The following is a 23,036-nucleotide window of genomic DNA, read 5'->3' as shown; positions in this document are numbered from 1 at the left end:
ATTGATGTCGCAATACCATGGGACACCAGAGTTGAAGAGAAAGAGAGGGAAAAAATGGATAAGTATCAAGATCTGAAAATAGAAATAAGAAGGATATGGGATATGCCAGTGGAAATCGTACCCATAATCATAGGAGCACTAGGCACGATCCCAAGATCCCTGAAAAGGAATCTAGAAAAACTAGAGGCTGAAGTAGCTCCAGGACTCATGCAGAAGAGTGTGATCCTAGAAACGGCACACATAGTAAGAAAAGTGATGGACTCCTAAGGAGGCAGGATGCAACCCGGAACCCCACACTATAAATACCACCCAGTCGAATTGGAGGACTGTGATAGAGCAAAAAAAAAAAAATAATAATAATAATAATAATAATAATAATAATAATAATAATAATCTAGATACTGAATTATCGATTAGCGCCTTCTCTTCGAATGAATTTAGCAAATTCAGTGTACCAAAACAAGGTCACAATATATTTTTAGTATTGGAACTTGAAACTTCCAGTGAATTTCTGCGAATTTCTCTATGATGCGTTCATGTTTATCCGCAAGGCTGAAAACAGTTTACAGTTATCGTAACGTTACCTAACCTCCCAATGTTTATCTTTGCAGATAGTGGGCCTATTTATGTTGGCGCCAAGGCCTTCCCTTTGTAACTTCTTAGGCCACCCTCCCATCCCTAGGGACTTCCTAACGTACGACCCGTACAGAGGATACCCGCACTTGGAGACCCCAATAGCCATCCTGGAGGACCCCTCCGACATTCTCCTACACTTGACGCAGCACAGAAGGCCCCTGAAGCGCTACGAAGTGGCCCACCCGAATTCCCTGGGATTCCAGCCCCCATTCCCAGTCCCCTTCCACGAGAATCCTGCGAACTTCCTCTTCAGGTCTCCCAAGGGCGAGCCGATCCTGGCTCCACCTCACCTGATCCACGAGCCCAGGGTTCCTCCCGTCGCGCACGAGTCGGAGTCGGTGACCAGTGTCCACCCGATCCGGCCCGGGCCGGGTCCATTGGGTCCGGCGCCTGGATTCCATGGCGTCAGCCTGGGTCATGACCCGTTTCTGCTCCCTGGTGGTGATAAAGACGGCGGGAAGTTGGTCGCTGCTGCCCATGGGTATAATGAACCGTTTTCTTCTGTTTTTGATATTTAAAAAATATAATGATTGAGTTCCCACTGTTTTTGATATTCAAGGAGTATAATGAATCATATTTTCTTCTGTTTCCAATATCTAAAGACGTATAATGGTTTTTGAGTGTAACTACTCATTTTCCTCTGCTATTAACACTGGAGGAGTGTAATGATTTATGAGTATTATGGTTTATTTTCATCTGTTATTTATGTTGAAGAGATATGATGAATTATTTTCCTGTTTTTAATATTAAATTAATGTGAGGAATCAATTTCCTCTGTTTTTAATACTGAAGAAGTATAATAAATCGTTTTCCTCCTCCTCCTCCTCCTCCTCCTCCTCCTCCTCCTCCTCCTCCTCCTCCTCCTCCTCCTCCTCCTCCTCTTTGTTCTACTACTTCTTCTTCTTCCTCCAGAGAGCTGATCGCGGACGCCATGGGCGCAGACCATCATAACGACATCCCAGGAGACGAACACTTCCTCTTCTCCGGATACGATCTGGACCCTTACTTCAAGGACTTCCCCGGCTTCGGATACTTCGAGGACACTCTTCCGAAGCTCGACCTCCACCAGAGAAGGCGCAGGAGGAGCACCGTGGGGCCATCTTTCCAAGGGCAGTTGACCCCTCGGGAGGATATATCATCTCACGTGCAGCTCCGACGGGACACCAGACGTCAATTTCCGAGTGACTTCTCACCACTAAATCGTCCTCCTATGCCGCTCCTGCCGAGGCAGAGGCCTCTATGGGAGAGGTCTGAATTCTTCGACGATGATCAGTAAATGTTTTTCCCGTCTACAGGAGGAAACAGTAGAGGTGCCCCTCTTCGTCATTTTAGTCTGGTAATGGCTGAAAGGACATAAATTATGTTGTGTGATTATGCCTAAATGATCAGTAAATGTTTTCCTTCTTCAGGAAGAAACAGACGAAGAACCCTTCGTCATCTTAGTTAACTAAGGGCTGAAATGGACTTCAACACCGTTATGTGATTACGTTAGTCGAAATTCTTTTATTCAGTCACGTCTCGTGTGATTATAATTTACTGTGATATGTGATTTACGCTCTTGACGGTACAAATGTAAGAGAATTATCACACATTCTTCAAATAAAATAAGAACACAATCCGTAAACAAAAGAGAAAGTGACCATGAGAAAACTGAAAAAGTTGGGACGCTACGATTATATTGTTCGAAGGAAAAACAAGATCTTTGTAGTTTATGTTAAATATACGTATATATGTTTATGCTGGTCATTTTCGGGAATGGGCTAAATAATCTCTCTCTCTCTCTCTCTCTCTCTCTCTCTCTCTCTCTCTCTCTCTCTCTCTCTCTCTCTCTCATTGCAGTCGTTGTTATCAGACACATGTCAGTTACTGTATATGTTAATTGGATATTGCAAAACATGAAGAATTTTGAATAAAGTGTCAAGTTGTTACTGAATTTGTTTCAATGACATATTTTCAAAGTATTTTTTCAATGCTTCTTTTACTCCCTTAGAAATACGGTTGGTTAGATAAGTCCAAAGGTACACATCCCCCTCCCTTTCTTTTTTTTTTAAGATTCAGGGCCTTACCTTCACTTACGGTCCTCCTCTAAGTAAGAGTACCGGTTGGCATAAGACCTCCTTAGCTCTGATATTTAATCCTACGCCGATATTTCTGCGCAAGTATGAAGTAAGAGTACCGGTTGGCATAAGACCTCCTTAGCTCTGATATTTAATCCTACGCCGATATTTCTGCGCAAGTATGAAGTCCTGTACGATAGAAGCCTCTTACGAACAAGAATACATGATGGCAAAGGGTTGTTTAGATCTGATATTTAAAGTATCAAATCCTACGCCTAAATTTTTGTGTGGGTAAGGAATAGTGCAAAAAAAAAAGGTCGTTAGGGCAAGGTAATACCCAACTCGGAGCCAGCCAGAGATTCCTTGAGGTCCCACGAGAAATCGGACAAAATGGGGGAAGTCATTGTTCCATGCATGCAAGATGGAGGTATATTTTGTCACGGTCTTGGCTTACAACTAAAATGTGGCGCAGCTTTCCCTGTTCAGTTATGGAATCTTCTGATCTCTAGATGGTTAAATGAGAAGCACATTCATTCCTGCTCTCTCTCTCTCTCTCTCTCTCTCTCTCTCTCTCTCTCTCTCTCTCTCTCTCTCTCTCTCTCTCTCTGCTGACGACTCCTGAAGTACTGATTATATTTTCTATACCCTCGAATTTATTTATTATTCATTTATCACCTTTTCCTTTAGGCTCTCTCTCTCTCTCTCTCTCTCTCTCTCTCTCTCTCTCTCTCTCTCTCTCTCTCTCTCTCTCTCATTGATAGAAAAAACTTGTTAAACAGCTAACACAGTTTCAGACAAAACAGATCCTGCCTATCAAACCTCTTGGAGTTTTTTCATAACATGCTTGGTATTTACGACAGTAGTAGAGCAATAGATATACTCTACTTAGATTTCCAAAATGCCTTTGACAAAGTTCCACACAAGAAACTAATGACAAAAGTTAAAGCTTTAGGAATTGTAGGAGAAATAGCAGACTGGATCGAAGCCTGGCTAACTTATAGAAAACAGTGAGTTATAATAAATGGTGAAGAATCAGAATGGGAAGATGTGACAAGCGGAGTTCCTCAGGGTTCTGTCCTTGGCCCTCTCTTTTTTTTTTTTATCTACATTAATGCCATTGATGCATGCTTAACTAGCAGGATAGCCAGGTTTGCTGATGACACCAAACTGGGTGTAAATGCAGCGGACCCAGATACAGTGGAAGGTTTAAGAAATGATCTATTGAAAATAGGAGATTGGTCAAAAAGTTGGCAAATGCCTTTTAACTCGGATAAGTGTAAAGTGTTGCAAATAGGAACAAACAACACTCATGCAAACTACATGCTGCTTGGAGTCATTATTACCAAGGATTTAAAATCCACAAAACAGTGCATAAGAGCTGAAAAGAAGGCACAGAAACTAGTGGGATACATAAAGAGGCAGTTCAGATACAGAAACAAGGAAACGGTGCTGCAGCTCCACACATCAAAGAAAGGACATAAATAGATTAGAAGGGTTACAAGCAAGAGCCACAAAGTTAATTCTGTCCATCAGGCAAATAGGTTACCAAAGACGATTAGAGAGCCTGAACATGTACTGCTAAGAAACACGACGACTGCGAGGACAACAATATTAATATTTAAAATACTGAAAGGCATAACAAAAGTAGACAGTAACCTATTTGCATTAAACGAAAACCAGACAAGATATAATGGATGGAAACTAGAACTGAAGAGATACAACACATCCCATTGTGGGAACTTCTTTATATACAAGATATGTGACACAAGGAATAAGCTGCCACCAGAAATTGTAAACAGCAACAGTTTGGAAGAGTTTAAAAGAAAGATAGACAGTCATTAGGACACTAGAGATCAGTGAGCACATGTTGTCTCCTCGGATGGACTAACAAGTCTTTGAGACATCCTCATCCTTGTAACTCCTTGTAACTCTCTCGCAAGGCTGACTTGCCTTTGGGACCATCACGGGTTCACTCTAGTCTACTGAAAGAAGGATATTATATATCAATAATACAGAACAAAATTCTCATGAACTTACGATCGAACAAATGAATTCATTTCAACATTACCCCACGATTTACGGTCGTTCGTAAGGCTAATTTTTATCGAAGCCCGTATATATACATATACATACATATATATATATATATTATATATATATATATTATACGTAAATATATATATATATATATACGTAAATATATATATATATATATATTATATATATATATATATATATATATATATATATATATATATATATATATATATATAATATAGAGAGAGAGAGAGATGAGAGAGAGAGAGAGACGAGAGAGAGAGAGAGAGAGAGAGAGAGATATATATATATATATATATATATATATATATATATATATATATATATATATGTATATATAGTATATATATATATATATATATATATATATATATATATATATATATATATATATACATGTACAGTGATGCTCAAATCTCATGCGACATGACTCCAAAGTATTTCGTTCAAAATTCACAAACTGGCAACCTAGCATGCTCCATATTTATCTTTTATTTCAATGCGAAAACACGGTTATCGAATACACTAAGGCCATAATATGTTTCATAACAGTGAAATCTGTCATATATTTAAAAATTGTAAGAAAATGTCACGTGTAGCCAAATTTCAGAAAAACCCTTACGAAACATTTTCAAAACTTTCGTTCACTCATTGCTGAAGCATTTGACCAAAACGAAGTCGCCATCAAATCTCAGTTCAAATGTTAAATAATTAAAAAAAAAGCGAAAAAATTGTCGTAACATTAATAATGCTTCCAAAGCAAACTTAAAATTTGAAATAGTCCTATTTGATTGCTTTTACCCTCAACGCTGAAAAAATGTAAATATGTATATACAAAAGTAGAATGCGCTAAGCGATATTAACGTGTGAGGGGAGCATGTGTGACGTATCAGTGTCGGTGCAACAACAACCACCTGGTATATAAGTAGGTCTAGAATGAGTAGCGACCATTAAATTATCTTGAAAACATTTACTTTATGTGTTAAAGGAATATTTGGATTTTCATACATAATTATTTGTTATCTTTCTTAAATATTTCAAAACTGATAGCATACTAGCAAATATTCCCCTATTTGTCAAAGCCAAGATAATATTCCTAGGCCTAGGTGTTAGATTTCTTTACTTCACACTTTACATTCACATCTCTATACTAACAATTTCTGGCCAGAAAGCAAATGAGGTTATCTACACATTCTTGCACTTCAAGTTACCTTATGAAAGAATAAATTATACACCAAAAGCGAGAAGAAGGACTTTTAAGAAAATAATATTGTAAACCAGTTGAAACACAAGTGTTCCATATGCCTTGATAGTAATACTTATGATATTTCGATTAATAAATAGCCATCTTCTCCATATAACCAAAATCATATCATCTTTTATTCCTCAAAGAACAGGTAATCTCTACAAATAAAAACATTAGTAAAGATTCCATCTCAGAAAGCTTAGATTATTTTTCTAGGCCTATAAATCATTTTGCAACATACAGGCACTTTAAACACAGCCTGAAACTTCAACATTCAAAGAAAACTGGTTGTAATTCTTATTCCTCAAAGAACAGGTAATCTCTACAAATAAATTCATTGGTAACAGATTACATCTCAGATGGCTTAGATTATTTTTATAGGCCTATAAAACATTTTCCAACATACAGGCAGCTTAAACACAGCCGAAATCTTCAACATTCAAATAAAACTTGTTTTAATTCATATTCCTACATTGAAATTGTTGTTATGACTGTTGAGCTTATTAGGTCTACTGTCATAGTGCTGCAGACATGGTTATGTCGACCAGTCCGAGGAGCATGTTAAGTGTGCTTTCATTGCTGGCGCCGCTAACCTTATCACACCACACTTGAATTGAGCAACGTAAAGATAAAAAAAATAAAAAATCAATTCAAATCACACAAATTAAGAATTATACCAATGCATAAAAGGGATCATATCTGTTTAACCATAACGAAAATAGTGCTAGCAGTAAATTCGCAAACTTTTCGACATGAATGACATTACAAATAAAAAAAAAAAAAAAAAAAAAAAAACACTACTTGGCAACATCACGTTGAGTCTGAGAATATGGACGATACAAAAAGAATCATGCCGCATGAGATTTGAGCCCCACTGTACATATATATATGTATATATATATATTTATTCATTTATTTATTTATTTATCTATTTATCTATTATAATAGCTAGCTTCACCACCACACTTTACATATTCTTTGCTTATCGAAAAGTATTCACAAAACCTACTACTAAATCTACAATAGTCGGAATAGTACCAAGATTAAATACCGTGTGTAAAATCAGTTCAAGGGGATAATGAAAACATCAAGAAAAATCCTTAATTTTGAGACATGTAGGGCAGACAGAAATTATCCCTGAACCTCGTCAATACACACAATCAATGAAACACACACCCTTGATTATCTATAAACAAAACACTTCCACAATTGCGGGCAAAGAGATAGAGTAACCTAACAGTTTGCATTCTAAATACCATAACTCCAAGACTATTCAGTATTAAACCAATCACAATCCACGCGTGGAGAGAATCTCAGGATGGCTGAGAACTATTGGATCCAACTCGGGTAATGATGGATGGCAGTTTCGGACTAATCCACTCAAAACATCCGAAATAGAATAATGGCCGTGATCACAATCAAATAAATTAACGTGAAACTATATTACATTGGGGAGGAGAGGTCCCCTTGGCTAGTATTGGACCAAGGGTGCAGCAGGATACAGTTGCAGATATGCAACTCTTGCAACAGCAGGGCAAAGCAATCCAAAAGCGCCACAAAGCATCCACAGGTGGGTACCAAAAGTGTCAAGTAACAACTCCAGCGGTAATGGCAGGCAACAGCAGCACCTCTTAACTGAAGATCCAGAAAAAGACTGCCATAACTCTAGCAGGATTCATCCATTACCCCTCGTCCACAGGGGAGCGCGGGAAAACCACCCACCTCAAAGCAAGAAAACATAATAACAGCGGTTAAACATTAAGTTAAACAAACATATCACCGGTGAGGAGAAAACCTAGTTAACATAAGATAAATTAATGCAATACTCAAATTTGAAAAAAAAAAAAAATAAAGTTAATTACAAAAGAAACTAATGAAACATAGGTAAAATATATACATATATATATATACATATATATATATATATATATATATATATATATTATATATATATATATATATATATATATATATATATGTGTGTGTGTGTGTGTGTGTGTGTGCGTGAGTGTGTGTATCTATGCGTATATATATATATATATATATATATATATATATATATATATATATATATATATATATATATATATATATATATATATATATATATGTATATATATATATGATGTGTATGTATGTGGTGTATATGAGACATATATATATATATATATATATCTATATATATATATATATATATATGTGTGTGTGTATATAGAGACATATATATAGATATATATCTAATATATATATATATATATATATATATTATATCTATACCCCTATATATCTATATATAAGGAAATTCAATAACACCACAGTATTATTATTCAGTGTGATACATTCAACCCATATTAATGCACTAAGGACAAGTCCAGACATACTTAAACCACCTTCTCGGGAAAATATATGTTAGTTATATTTCCTGGCGGGGCAAAACATGATTCTTTTCTAAAATAAAAAAGGGTTTTTCATTTAGTGCAATCTCTCATTTTTTACAAAAAACTCAGCAATGAAAAATAATTTTCAACTGTAAAAAAAAAAAGAACAGGTTTGGAATTCCTGCCGAAGTAATGAAAATTCCTGTATCAGTTTTATGCAGTTTTTATTTTTGTTAAAAAAAATAAAATCCTTCGAAAAGAATATGTGTAATGGGTGAAGCTGTTATGATACATTGCCTGCAAGCATTGCATGGCGCAGGAATACCTTTTATTCAGATATATTTGGTGCTTGAAATTGCTTGTGATGTGTCTACTGATTTCCCAAGACGCCAAGCAAGCAATGGAAGACGATTCCAAGGTGTATTTAGAGATTTGAAAATCTATTTATATGTATACATACATATGTATTTATAGATATACATACATACATACACACACACATATATATATATATATATATATATATATATATATATTATAATATATTTGTGTATATTTGTGTTATGCATTTATGCATATATATATGTATATATATATATATATATATATATATATATATATATATGTATAGTTATTTATGTAATATATGTGTACATACGTATGTGTATATAATGTGTATATTTATATATATATATATATATATTACCCAATATATATATAATATACATTATATATATATATATATACATACATATATATGTATATCTATGTGTTACATACGTATGTGTAGTATAATGTGTATATATATATATATATATATATATATATATATATATATATACATACATATATGTATCTTATGTATAAACATATATATATATATACATAGATATATCATACTGTATATTTGTGTGTGTATACATATAATGCATTATATATACATTATATATAATATATTATATTACATATATATATATAATATATATGTTATTTATATGGTTACTTTATGAATAGATTGGGTACATACGTATATATTAAAATAATACAGATTATATAATATATATATATATATATTATAAGATATATATCATATTTATAATATATATATATATATATTATATAATATTTATATATATATATTATATATTATATTATTAATATTATAATATTAATTTATATATAATATTATATGGATATACATAGTATATATATATATGTACATAAATATATAGAGATATATAATATAATATATATATATATAGACATAGTAAAAATTATATACATATAGAGAGATATAGATATATATAGATATAGAGATATCTATATATATATTATATATCATATATATATATACATAGATAATATATACATACTATATATAATATATATATATATATATTATATATATATATGGGGTATATATATATATATATTATATATATATATATTTTAATATAATATATTATATATTATGGGCTCCGATAAAAATAGACCTAACGAACGACCGAAAGTCGTGGGCGGTCTTCGAATGAATTCGTGAATTCGATCGTAAGTTCGTGAGGATTTTGGTCTGCATGTGATATCTTTCTTTTATCTTTATCGCTTTCTTTAAATCATCAGCTGAAAACCTTTATGGAAAGTCAGTAAGAGTCAGCAAACCCGTGAGGGCTCCAAAGGGAAATCAGCTCCCAGAGAGAGAGAGAGAGAGAGAGAGAGAGAGAGAGAGACAGAGAGAGATAACTTAAAGGAAAAGTGCTAAATGAACGATAGATAAATTCGAGGGTATAGAAAATAATACAGTACACCAGATTGGTCAAAGATAAGAGAAAGAGAGAGAGAGAGAGAGAGAGAGAGAGACCTTACCTTACCTTACAGACCTTACATCTTGTTCGGGTTGCCCCAGGTCCCTCAGTGTGAGGCACCTCTAATGTCTACCAGAGAGTTGCTAGTACATCTTCCGGTATATTTTGCATCTTCCAATCTTGGATGGTCTGGGATGCAGTTTAGATATTTGTCGAGCTTATTCTTAAACACATCTACGCTCACTCCTGATATATTCCTCACATGAGCTGGCAACGCATTGAATAGACGCTGCATTATCGATGCTGGTGCGTAGTGGATTAATGTCCTGTGTGCTTTTCTTATTTTTCCTGGTATATTTTTGGGCACTATTAATCTACCTCTGCTTGCTCTTTCTGATATTTTTAGTTCCATGATATTTTCTGCTATTCCTTCTATCTGTTTCCATGCCTGAATTATCATGTAGCGTTCTCTTCTCCTTTCCAGACTATATAATTTTAAGAATTGTAGTCTTTCCCAGTAGTCTAGGTCCTTAACTTCTTCTATTCTAGCTGTAAAGGACCTTTGTACACTCTCTATTTGTGCAATATCCTTTTGATAGTGTGGGTACCATATCATATTGCAATATTCAAGTGGACTACGAACATATGTTTTATAAAGCATAATCATGTGTTCAGCTTTTCTTGTTTTGAAGTGCCGTAACAACATTCCCATTTTTGCTTTACATTTTGCCAACAGAGTTGCTATTTGATCATTGCATAACATGTTCCTATTCATCATCACACCAAGGTCTTTAACTGCTTCCTTATTTGTGATGGTCTCATTATTAGGTCCCTTATATGCATATAGCTTTCTTTCTCTGTCTCCATAATTTATTGATTCAAATTTATCAGAGTTAAATACCATCCTATTTACCTCTGCCCAATCATATACTTTGTTAAGGTCTCTTTGTAGAGCGTTCCTATCTTCATCACAAGTAATTTCTCTACTTATTCTTGTGTCATCTGCGAAACTACTCACTACCGAATCCTTAACATTATTGTCTATGTCTTCAATCATAATAACAAACAGTATTGCAGCTAACACCGTACCTTGCGGCACACCGGATATTACCTTGGCTTCATCCGATTTCTCGTCGTTTGCAATAACTATCTGTTTTCTGTTGTGTAAAAATTCTTTTAACCATCTTCCTACTTTATCCACGATATTGTGTTTTCTAATTTTCTTCGCTAATATATTATGGTCTACTTTATCAAAAGCTTTTGCAAAGTCTAAATAAACCACATCTGTTTCATTTCCGCTTTTCATATTTTTGAATATGTTTTCACGGTGGACTAACAGTTGGGTTTGTGTACTTTTTCCGGGTACGAAACCATGTTGTCCTTTATTAAACAAATTATTTTTTATTAAATGTTTCATAATATTTTTCTTCATTACCCTTTCATACACTTTCATTATATGTGATGTTAGACTCACAGGCCTATAATTACTTGCCTCTAGTCTTGATCCACTTTTGAAAGTAGGGGTAATATACGCTAATTTGTGCTCATCATATATCTTGCCTGTATCTACACTTTGTCTTAATAATATTGCAAGTGGCTTTGCGATAGAATGAACTACTTTCTTTAACAAAATAGCAGGAATTCCATCAGGCCCTGCAGCAGCTCCATTTTTAATTTCATTAATAGCCTGCACAATATCAGCTTCATTAATATCTATGTCAGCTAAATATTCACTATTTTCATCCCTTACTTCTATATCATTATCTTCATTATCTATTCTAGGGGTGAATTCTCTCTTATATCGTTCTGCCAGTATGTTGCAAATTTCCTTTTTTTCATTCGTTAATCTCCCTTCAATTCTCAGAGGGCCTATTTCTATTCTTCTTTTATTCATCTTCTTCGCATATGAGTATAATAGTTTGGGGTTTTGCTGATATTTAATAGGGTTTTTTCTTCCAAGTCCCGTTTTTCATTTTCTTTTGATTGTATAATCTTTTGTTCTGCATTTTCTATCTTACTTTTTAGTTCTATAACTTTCCATGCATTTTTTTCTTTTGCAAGACCTTTTTTCCACTTTCTGAGAGAGGGAGAGAGAATCTAAAGGGAATATATGAATCTTGAGTAACGATCTTAAGTTATGACAAAATTTTGAATCAGAAACAGTTCGTTAACATATATATATATATATATATATATATATATATATATATATATATATATATAATTATATTAATGAACTGTTTCTGATTCAAAATTTTGTCATAACTTAAGATCGTCACTCAAGACATATATACTCTCTCTCTCTCTCTCTCTCTCTCTCTCTCTCTCTCTCTCTCTCTATCTTTTTGACCAGTCTCCCCTTGGAGTTCTAATTTCCACAGGATTATTTTCTCATTAGGATCGTCGTCCACTTGTCTCATCTTATCATAACGTTCTCGCTTCTTCTTCTTCGTCTTCTTCTTCTTCTTCTTCTTTTCCTTTTACTTCCTCTTCTTCTTCTCCTTTTCCTTCTTGTTTTCTTCTTCTTCTTTTTCTCCTTTTCCTTCTTCTTCTTCGTTTCCTCCTCCTCTTTTTCCCTCTTCTTCTTCTCCTTTTCCTTCTTCTTCTTCTTCTCCTTTTCCTTCTTCTTCTTGTTGTTCTTCGTCTTCTTTTACTTCTTCTTTTTCTTCTTCTTCGTCGTCTTCTTCTTCTCCTTTTCCTTCCTCTTCGTCTTCTTCTTCTCCTTTTCCTTCTTCTTCTTCGTCTTCGTCTTCTTCTTCTCCTTTTCCTTCTTCTATTCCCCAAAATCTTGATCCCTCATTTTGCTCCCCTCGTTCTTCTTCTTCTTCTTCCTCTTCTCGAGAAAATCTTGATCCCTCAATCTACTCCCTTATTTCTTCTCCTAATTCTCCTTCGTCTTCTTCTCGCGAAAATCTTGAGTAGAGAGAGAGAGAGAGAGAGAGAGAGTGAACTCCAGAAGTTTTGAGTGGCAACTTTTAATTAAGGAGACGAAATGAGAAGACGTCAGGTCATTTTGAAGACTCAGGATCTCTTGTAGTTTTCACCGGATCTGGATTTGGATTCCTGTTTGTTTGTTTATGTTTTTTTTATGCATTTTTTATTTGGAGACGTTTTTTCTCGATTATATGTTAGTTATTAATTGTTATTTATCTCTTTATGTTTCATTAGTCTCTCTCTTGTAGTTTTCACCGGATTTGGATATGCATTGTTTATTTGGAGACGTTTTTCCTCGATTATTTATCTCTTTTTATATTTCATTAGTCTCTATTGTAGTTTTCACCGGATTTTGATTCCTGTTTGTTTCTGTATGGTTTTTTTCCTATGTTATATGCATTGTATATTTAGAGATTTTTTTCTCGATTATTTGTTAGTCGTTAATTGTTATTTATCTCTTTTTCTATTTCATTAGTCTCTCTTGTAGTTTTCACCGGATTTTGATTCCTGTTTGTTTGTGTTTTTTTTTTCTTATGTATATGCATTGTTTATTTAGAGATGTTTTTTTTTCTCAATTATCTGTTAGTTATTTGTTGTTATTCATCTCTTTTTTTCTATTTTAATCATTTTAATCATCTCTCTTGTAGTTTTCACCGGATCTGGATTTGGATTCTTGTTTTTTTTATGTTTTATTTTTATGAATTATTTATTTGTTTTTAAGGTTTTGTTTATGTTTTTTTAATTATGCATTTTTATTTGGAGACTTTTTTGACTCGTTCATCTGTTATATTATATTAACCGTTTCTTTTTTTTATTTTATTTGTCTCTCTTGTAATTTTTATCGTATCAGGATTCCTTTTGTTCTTCTAAATAACGCTTCTTTATATTTTCTTATAATGCATTGTTTATTTCGGAATGTTTTTTTCTATCATTTAACATGTTCTGCTTGTTTTTGTACCCGTTATATATACTATATATATATATATATATATATATATATATATATATATATATATATATATATATATATATATATATATATATATATATATATCTTATATATATATATATATATATATCTATATATATATATATATATATATATATATATATATATATATAATAATAATACAGCGTCATATGCAGTCCAGTTGTAAGTTTCATTAGCAAAGTTTCTAAAAAAAAATAAAGTGGCTATTTACTTTATATTGGTGTATATATACTGTGTGTGTATAATTATTCTATATATCTATATATATATATATATAATATATATATATATATACAAAGACAAACACACACACACACACTCACACACACACATCTATATATATATATATATATATATATATATATATATATATATATATATATATATCTCTTATATATATATATATATATGTGTTGTGTGTGTGTGTGTGTGTCTTTGTATATATATATATATATATATATATATATATATATATATATATATATATATACACACATATATATACACTATAAAGTAAATAGCCACTTTATTTTTTTTTAGAAACTTTGCTAATGAAACTTACAACTGGACTGCATATGACGCTGTATTATTATTATTATTATTATTATTATTATTATTATTATTATTATTATTATTATTAGGGCATTTTAATGCTATAACAGGAGCAATGCATATTATTATTATTATTATTATTATTATTATTATTATTACCAATCACACTGGGATAAATGTAATGGCAGCTAAAGAGATCAAATCATATCAGTTCATATCTATTCTGAGCTGATACATCCAGCGAAGGAATTGTATATTCCTCTCTCTCTCTCTCTCTCTCTCTCTCTCTCTCTCTCTCTCTCTCTCTCTCTCTCTCTCTTCACCATTTATACATTTTCTTTAGCGCCTAGTTTCCGATGGCTATCTTTAAGAGGGAGAGAGAGAGAGAGAAGTGGAGAATTTAAAGGCAATACACAATCATGAAACAGACAGACAGACAGCATGTAAAGGTAATGCAAAATCAGGAGAGAGAGAGAAGAGACGAGGAAGAGGCCGGGAAGATAGAGAGAGACGAGAGAAGGCAAGGTTAAAGAAGTAGAGAGTTAGGAGGACGAAGAGCACGGTACGTTTAGAGATAAGAGATGAGAGCGAGAGAGAGAGAGAGAGAGAGAGAGAGAGAGAGAGAGAGAGAGGACTTGACTCCTCTCTTGAAAACCATTTTCCTTAACTTTGCCTGTGTATTTTTCGTGAGTTTCAAATACAACAGTCCATAGTATTCACAAAGGCCTAAGCTAATCGCTTTCTACTGCTGATAAGAGTATCGCTGAGCAATTTGATGGAGCGAATAATGAAAAAACATTTGAATTATTCCTTATCGTTAGTTATTTATGCCATATACTCATCTGATAAGTTGAAATTTAGGAAAAGTAACTACTACCACTGTAAATTATTCCGATATAAGCTGCCCATAGAAGTGTTAGTGCGAGATTTGTTTGAAAAAATTATGAAAACTATCAGATTTACACAACGCGTACAATCGTCCGATAAGTGAAAATTTAGCTAACGTAGCAACAATAGGTGTAAACTTTAAGGCCAGCAAGAATATCATACTTACCCAATAAAATCATGTCATAGAAAACAACGATTTGTTTTGAACGGTAACTATACAAAATGAAATAATCTAAGACGTATTCTTATGATTATGAAATATGTATATTGTTTTGCTATTTTTTCCTAACCATTTCCAGCTATTTCACTATAAAGTAGTAAAACTAGTAGACTAAAAATGTCTAAGAATGCATTTGCATCCTGAAAAGCTTTCTGCAAAAGGAAATTCATCTGTAGTATGGTCAGACTTCTAAAGCGAGTTCTTGCTAATTTTAATGAGATATACCTATGTTAACGATAGTTTAACATACTAGAATCCTTTTGTGGCATATTTAAAGATTTTTTCTCCTTCTTAAACAACTTAGTACCAAGCACCAAAAAGAAAATAGTATGAAAATGAGTCAACTGAATTCTTTTGGTTTAGTTACCATGATAACTCAGTTAGAATATCCAGAAGTTTATTTTCACAATCAGTTAAGATTTCTTCTCAAGAATTATAGATCAAGAATTTGAATAGATTCGTAAAATGAAATACTGTCATGTTTAAAATATCCCAACCATGTGTCTGACAAAGCATTCTATAAACCTAACAAAAAATGTATCCTACCTAACCTGTCAGGCCTACATTGACAGTTAATCACATGATCAAAATGTGATACCTGGACATCATCAAAAAGTGAATCCAAACCTTTAGCATTCACGAAATCTTTTCAGTTATCCCAACGTTAACAATACAACTGTAGTTAATGTTCAACAAACAACAGAATTTCAGGAGATATTGATGTACGTACAGCCATTCTCAGAACTGATGCTACATGACTGTCCAGGATTTCGTTCAAAATTCACTAACTGGAAACTAAGAAGCTCCTAATTTATCTATTATTTCTATGCCAAAACACGATTATTGCATACAATAAGGCCATAATATGTTTCATAAGAGTGAAATCTGTCATATATTTCATATTTCAAAACTGTAAGATAATATCGTGTAGCAAAAATTTCGGAAAAACAGTTTCGAAATATTTTCAAAATTTTCGTTCACTCATCGCAGAAACGTTTGACCAAAGAAAGTCATCATCAAACCTCAGTTCAAATATCAAATGCAAAAACAATTAAATTTGTCAAAACATTGATGTTGCTTCCAATGCAACCATAAAATTTGTAATAGTCCTAATTGGTTGTTTTTACGTCTCACGATGAAAAAATTTAAATAAGTAAATACGAAAGTAGAATGTTTCCACTGATATCAACGGGTGAGCGGTGTAACAGGTCTACCATGAGTGGGACAATGAAATTACCTTAAAACTATATATATAATTTATCTATATAACTGTATATATATATATATATATATATATATGATATATATATATATATATATATATATATATATATAGATATAATATATATTATATATATATATATATATATATATATATATATATAATATATATATATATATATATATATATATATATATATATATATATATATATATATAGATATATATATAATAGCCCGTTGCCGAATAACCACTGGTTCCACGCAACGTAAAAACACCATACAAACAAACAAACTTCAAGTTACCTTATGAATGAATAAATTATACACCAAAAGCGAACAGACACTTTCCAAAAAATATTATTTTAAGCCAATTAAAAGCAAGTGTTCCATAGGCCTGATATTAATACTAATAGATATTTCGATTAATAGCCATCTTCTCTATAATCAAAATCATGATCTTTTATTCCTCAAAGAACAGGTAATTTCAACAAATAAATTCTTTAGTAACAGAGATTACATCTCAGAAGGCTTAAATTAGTTGTTAGGCCTATAAATAATTTTGCAATATACAGGCTGCTTGAACACAGCCTAAAACTTCAACATTCAGAGAAAACTTGTCATATTCCATTTTGAAAATGTTGTTATGACTGCAGAGTTTATTAAATCTGCTGTTTTAATGCTGCCAAGGTAGTTACATTGACCAGCCCGAGGAGCATGTTAATTAAGCGCGCTGCTATTGACGGTACCGTTAACCTTTTCACACCGTGCTTTGAGCTAAGCAAAGAATAAAAATGTTCAAATTACACAGACTACGAATTATACCAGTGCATAAAAGGGATCATATTTATATAACCTTAAAAGAATAGTGATTGTCGGCATGTATGACACTAGAAATAAAAAAGAATTAAAAAAAATTGAACACTACTTGGCGACATTACGTTGAGTCTGAGATTTTGGACGATACAAAAAGAATCATGTTGCATCAGATTTGAGCATAGCTGTCCATAAAATCCCCCGTCTCGAACGTAACAAATCCCATATAGGACTTGGAACTACATCTCTTTCACAGAGATTCGTCCGGCATAAACATTCAGGGTGGCAGGACATTTGCGTCTCTGGACGTTTGTGTCCCTGGACATGGAAGTACTTTTTTTTTAATAGATGACTTTCAAACCTTATGGTATGTAAAAGCATTTAATAACTAAAATAAAATAGTAGGTGACAATACATCTTTAAAAAAGGAATAAAAGAAAACAGTTTAAAATTTACGTTTTCTTTTTCAAGATTTAAAAATCATTGTAGGTTCAAAAATATATCAAAAGGTATAATGTTGAAACGTATACAGATGGAAAGTATTAAAAATATTTCAAAATTTTAATAAAAATCATTGTAATTCAAAAATATCTCAAAAGCTATGAATGCCGTCGGCGATTCCCTTCAAGAAATCCATCTTGTTTCCCGGAGTATACTTATCTAATAAACGACGTGATTCTCTTGGTTGCTACTTTATTTTTTTGAGTTACTAGAACTCCTCTTTGAAAGTAACTTTTTCTTTATGGCAATAGCTTCCTCCTTTTTCAATGTATCGATCAGTTTCCAAATAAGGATGTTGACACAATAAAGAATATTGTAAGGCATTGTACAATCCCTCTAAGCTGTTATTAGATCTAGGCAACTGATTTATAACTCTTTCTCGAACATTCCAGGACTCGATAGAAAATGTTGTTCCATACTTATCCCTCTCGGCCTCTTGCTTGGCCAATGTATTTCATTTCAAAATAAGCGGTATATTCTGGTGGCAAATCACAGTCATCGGACAATTCAATAAAACCTTCGACAACTTCAATTAAAGGAAGAAACGCTAATGCGGAAAAACAACTAATCTTCAAACTGAATACCTCATCTTCTCTATACCGTTGTCTTAGTCCTAGGTCACATATTTTCTTAAAAACAGACTGAGATAAATGAAAGAGACATGAACTCATTGTTACTTCCGGAAACTTTTCTACAAAAGCTTTCTGAGCTCCTATTTCAAAGTCTGTCATCAAAGACCTTGGATTAAGTTGTGGTTTGAGTTGCAACAAATATGTGAATAGACGAACATATGTTTCCTTTGTCTTACCCGGAACCAGGGCAAAAATTTTGAATATGGATACAATATAGCTGATAATATATTGATGGACTTACTTTAAAGGTATCATCTGCTGCCTAGTTAGGAAAACTTACCAAATCTTTTAAGCCATCTTCCGTCGCAAATATTAGTATCAAATGCAAGGAACTTCTCTCCAGTTGCAAGAAAACAGTAGGATTCCGGTATATCAAAATTATTCCTTTGCTCTGGAATTGGTGGCCCATTTTGAGCTTTTCGTCTCCATCGACGTATATTTCTTCCCACTGATGATAAAGGTCTCATATGGAGAATTGTCAACTGATCTTCTTCCTTAGCGATCGTTGCTCCAATAACACTTCTTGCTGGTTCGCATGTTGAAACTGAATTAGTTTTAAACTCGGACCTAATACCTTCTTGTGCTCTAACTTTAGCAGCTGAAGATCCATGGTTGTGCTCATTACATCGTGTTGTAAGTGACGAGTCTTACACTGTATGTATTCTTGCTTTGCAAGATCGCTGTACACATCTCCAGTAGGTTTTGTTTCATCTGCGTTTTTCTTATGGAAGTGGTAGCTGTAATTTTCCTCGTCAACGAATATTTTTCCACAAGTGTTAGACTTTCTAAATTTAGACATGGGCCTTGCTTAAATCTTTAAATTATAAAATCTATGATGCAGTATGCTCGAGTTCACTGAATTTTCTGGCTTAATTTTCTGTTTGCTTTCAAAAAGAATATACCTTTTGTTAAATTTGATGGTTACTACCTATTTGGTTGTCTAGAGCTAATAAATATATTTGTGTACAGTTATGGTAACTGCCTATTTGCTTGTCTAGAGCTGTGGAATGTATTGGTGTTCAACTAACTATAACAAGCAATAGTTTGAAAGTATACTATTGAAAAAAATAAATGTAGAGCTGTTAAATGCGTTGATGTGGAATTAGCTATAACAAGCGACCGTTGAAAAGTATGAAAAAATAAATCAAAACATTTTTTATTTGCAAAAAATGCATTTCATTAGGGACGCAAATATCCAGGGACACAAATGTCCAGGGACGCAAATGTCCAGGGACACAAATGTCCAAGGACGCAAATGTCCAGGGACGCAAATGTCCAGTACGCAAATGTCCAGGGACGCAAATGTCCAGTACGCAAATGTCCTAGAACCAAACATTTAGTCATTACGGACGTCAAAAGTCTCATAGCTCCGGTTCTATAAATAATGGTTTATGGTATTGACTGGAATCTCAGACAGAGTAGATATTGCTCCTAACAGAATCATTTTCTATTAAATGAATACGTACTCTGAAAATCTGTTATAGTCCAGGAATACTAATCCTATCAAGAAAAAGCCTATATTTCTAGAATAAGCATCAAGGACTACTAAACGACGGAATCGTAGACATTACTTTAAATAGCAGATATTACTTCTAAGAGCAGTTACCAGAATCCGGTTTAATCAAACGGATACGTACTATGAAAATCTCCGATGGGTTTTGGAATTTCAGTCCAATTAAGAATATATTTATGGAATAACCATTAAAAGGGACTAAAACATAGTACTCTGCTTGATGGCGACACTATATCAAGCCTTCTGGAAGGTTTTTGAACTTTATTGAAAACATAGGCACATATATATTAGCATCCTCCTTGAAAATCTCTGGTCAATGTTCCCGTTTCAACGAACTTCCGTATGGCGATGGTGCGAAGGTCAAAGAATGCGTGAAATAAGATTAATAATAATCATTACAACTTTCTGAAATACTCACCAGATGGAAGTCTTAAGGCCATTAGGCTTAATCACCTTAGTCGGTCTAAGTAAAAAGGGCATTGTAACTGATATTACTGAATAATGAGATTTATTGGACCTTTACATAAGGCAATATCTGCTTTAAAAAATTAATAATAAACATAATAACTTACCGAAATGTTCGCCAGATGGCAGTGTTACAAATGTGGCCAGTAGGCCTAATGGCCTATAGCCGGCCCAGGTAAAAAGAGTAGAGCATGTGAAAGCATTGAGTAATGCCCTCATGGGGCTTTTTCGTAAGGCAACATCTACTTAAAGAATTAATGATAATCATAATAACTTGCTGAAATCTTCGCTAGATTGCATTCTTACAAATTTGACCATTAGGCCAAATCGTCTTAGGTAGGTCTAGGGTAAAAAAAGCAGGGTCCCTGAAAGCATCAATGATGATCATTAGATCATTATAGGACTTCTTAAAAGGCAATTTCTACTATATAAAAAAAAAAGAATCTACACACGTAAAAGATGAAGAAGAATAAATGGAATCCTTGCTTGCTTTATGCCCTGAATAGCATCACCACAATTATGTGTAGCTACATAGAATTCCACGGATGTTATGAATGACTTAACATTAGCTAAAGGGGTCCCCCATTACTCATTTCAACTTCCTGGTGTTATTGGTCTTAATAGCTGATGATGTATCAGCATCTGAAGCATTTTCAACATTAAAGATCAGTTTGTTGTGTATGTATTGTGAATAATAGATTTTAAAAATGTATTTGTTTTAAACCAGCGAGACTTAAAATCTTTTTTTATTAACAAAAGATATTTGTCAACTCTCATTTGGACAGATCGACAGATGTAGTTTTGCCAGCATGAGTTCTTGCATGAAAGGGAAGGATGAATATAAAGCAATAATGAATTATATACCTCAAGCCTCATTCTTATACTAAAGTAAAAGGCATTTTCACATTATTAAAATATTTCAACCAACGAGATTGTTGGATATGTGCCAACATTAGCCGAACTTCTTTTTTGAACAGCTTCTCCCGCGTCTGGTATTGCCACAGGGTGAGCTTTTTTCATCCTCTTCTTCTTCGTCTTTCCCTTGACCTTGAACTGTATTCTGGCCTGGTGGAGAGATCCTGTGTTCGTCCGTTTCCCCATAGCAATGTGTTGCCTTTTAAGCAATCTATAGGTCACGTATTGCCTTCTCTTCCTTTAGGGCGAAGCCAAAATGGCTAATTATTGAAGGTCGAATATAACTCTTGAATTCCTGGTTCATATTTGAAATATACGTTCTTTCGACGAGGAAGGAACTCGATGATCGATGTTCTCTTGTTGCTTCAACTTGACCCACCCACCCTCTTTTCGTAAACTCTCTCTCTCTCTCTCTCTCTCTCTCTCTCTCTCTCTCTCTCTCTCTCTCTCTCTCTCTCTCTCTCTCATCTTTGTAATAGATACAAGTTGTCTGACTGGGTTTGGTGGAGTAGTATGTACCAGAAAATACCAGTTTTTCCTAAACTGTCAGACCTTTTCCGTCCGTCATAGGACTAATTTAGTATCAAATCTCAGAAAAAAATGGCATTTTCAGTGAACCAAACCGTGGTTCATTCGATAACGTAACGTTAATAAACTGATATATATAAACAAGTAAAGATGGATATACGTAAGGGAATTCAAATATTATTATATTAATTGATTAATTCATGGTGTTACCATTCTGGTTTTTACAATTCTCTTTAGTTTGTAAAATGCCAGAGGCTGTAGGATTCAGGAAGTAAACTTATTCGAGAATAATGAATACGAGAATGTATTCTACATTCAATAAATAGACTATACCAAAGTAAATGGTAATAAGTAGCCTATAGTTTACCCCCCAAAAGTGTACGTACATTCTCAAAAGACGCTTGCTCATAACACTCTCAAGAGAAATCCAGTCTTCCTGAAAGTTAGATTCCTATTTCTCACAAAATTTAATACAAGGACCCGTCTTACCATTGGTCAACGTTTCGTAAAAAATCACTCAAACGTTTTTGCGCAAAGTTGCTAACAGACGGACGAACGAACAAACAAAAAATATTGCGTTATCAATATAGATCTGTTGACTTCATCTTACGATGGTCACACGAGGCGTTTTCAAACGAGCGATTCCGAGCGCGTTACAACACATACCTACATATGTCAGGGTTG

At 33.4% G+C, this 23,036-nt stretch overlaps 1 protein-coding gene across 1 annotated transcript in view; it reads left to right on the top strand.

The window, feature by feature from the left end:
- The window catches only part of LOC135205538 (uncharacterized), a 33,418-nt gene extending 30,854 nt beyond the window's left edge, over positions 1–2,564 (top strand). The window contains exons 2-3 of the mRNA XM_064236295.1: positions 612–1,117; positions 1,549–2,564. Of these exons, the coding sequence (XP_064092365.1) occupies positions 612–1,117; positions 1,549–1,912 (870 nt within the window). The 3' untranslated portion in view covers positions 1,913–2,564. The remainder of the gene's footprint in view (positions 1–611; positions 1,118–1,548) is intronic.
- The last annotated feature ends 20,472 nt before the right edge of the window (positions 2,565–23,036 follow it).

This window comes from Macrobrachium nipponense, chromosome 24 (genome assembly GCF_015104395.2).
Source record: "Macrobrachium nipponense isolate FS-2020 chromosome 24, ASM1510439v2, whole genome shotgun sequence".
Taxonomy (NCBI): domain Eukaryota; kingdom Metazoa; phylum Arthropoda; class Malacostraca; order Decapoda; family Palaemonidae; genus Macrobrachium; species Macrobrachium nipponense.
This window is presented reverse-complemented; position numbering and strand designations above follow the sequence as displayed.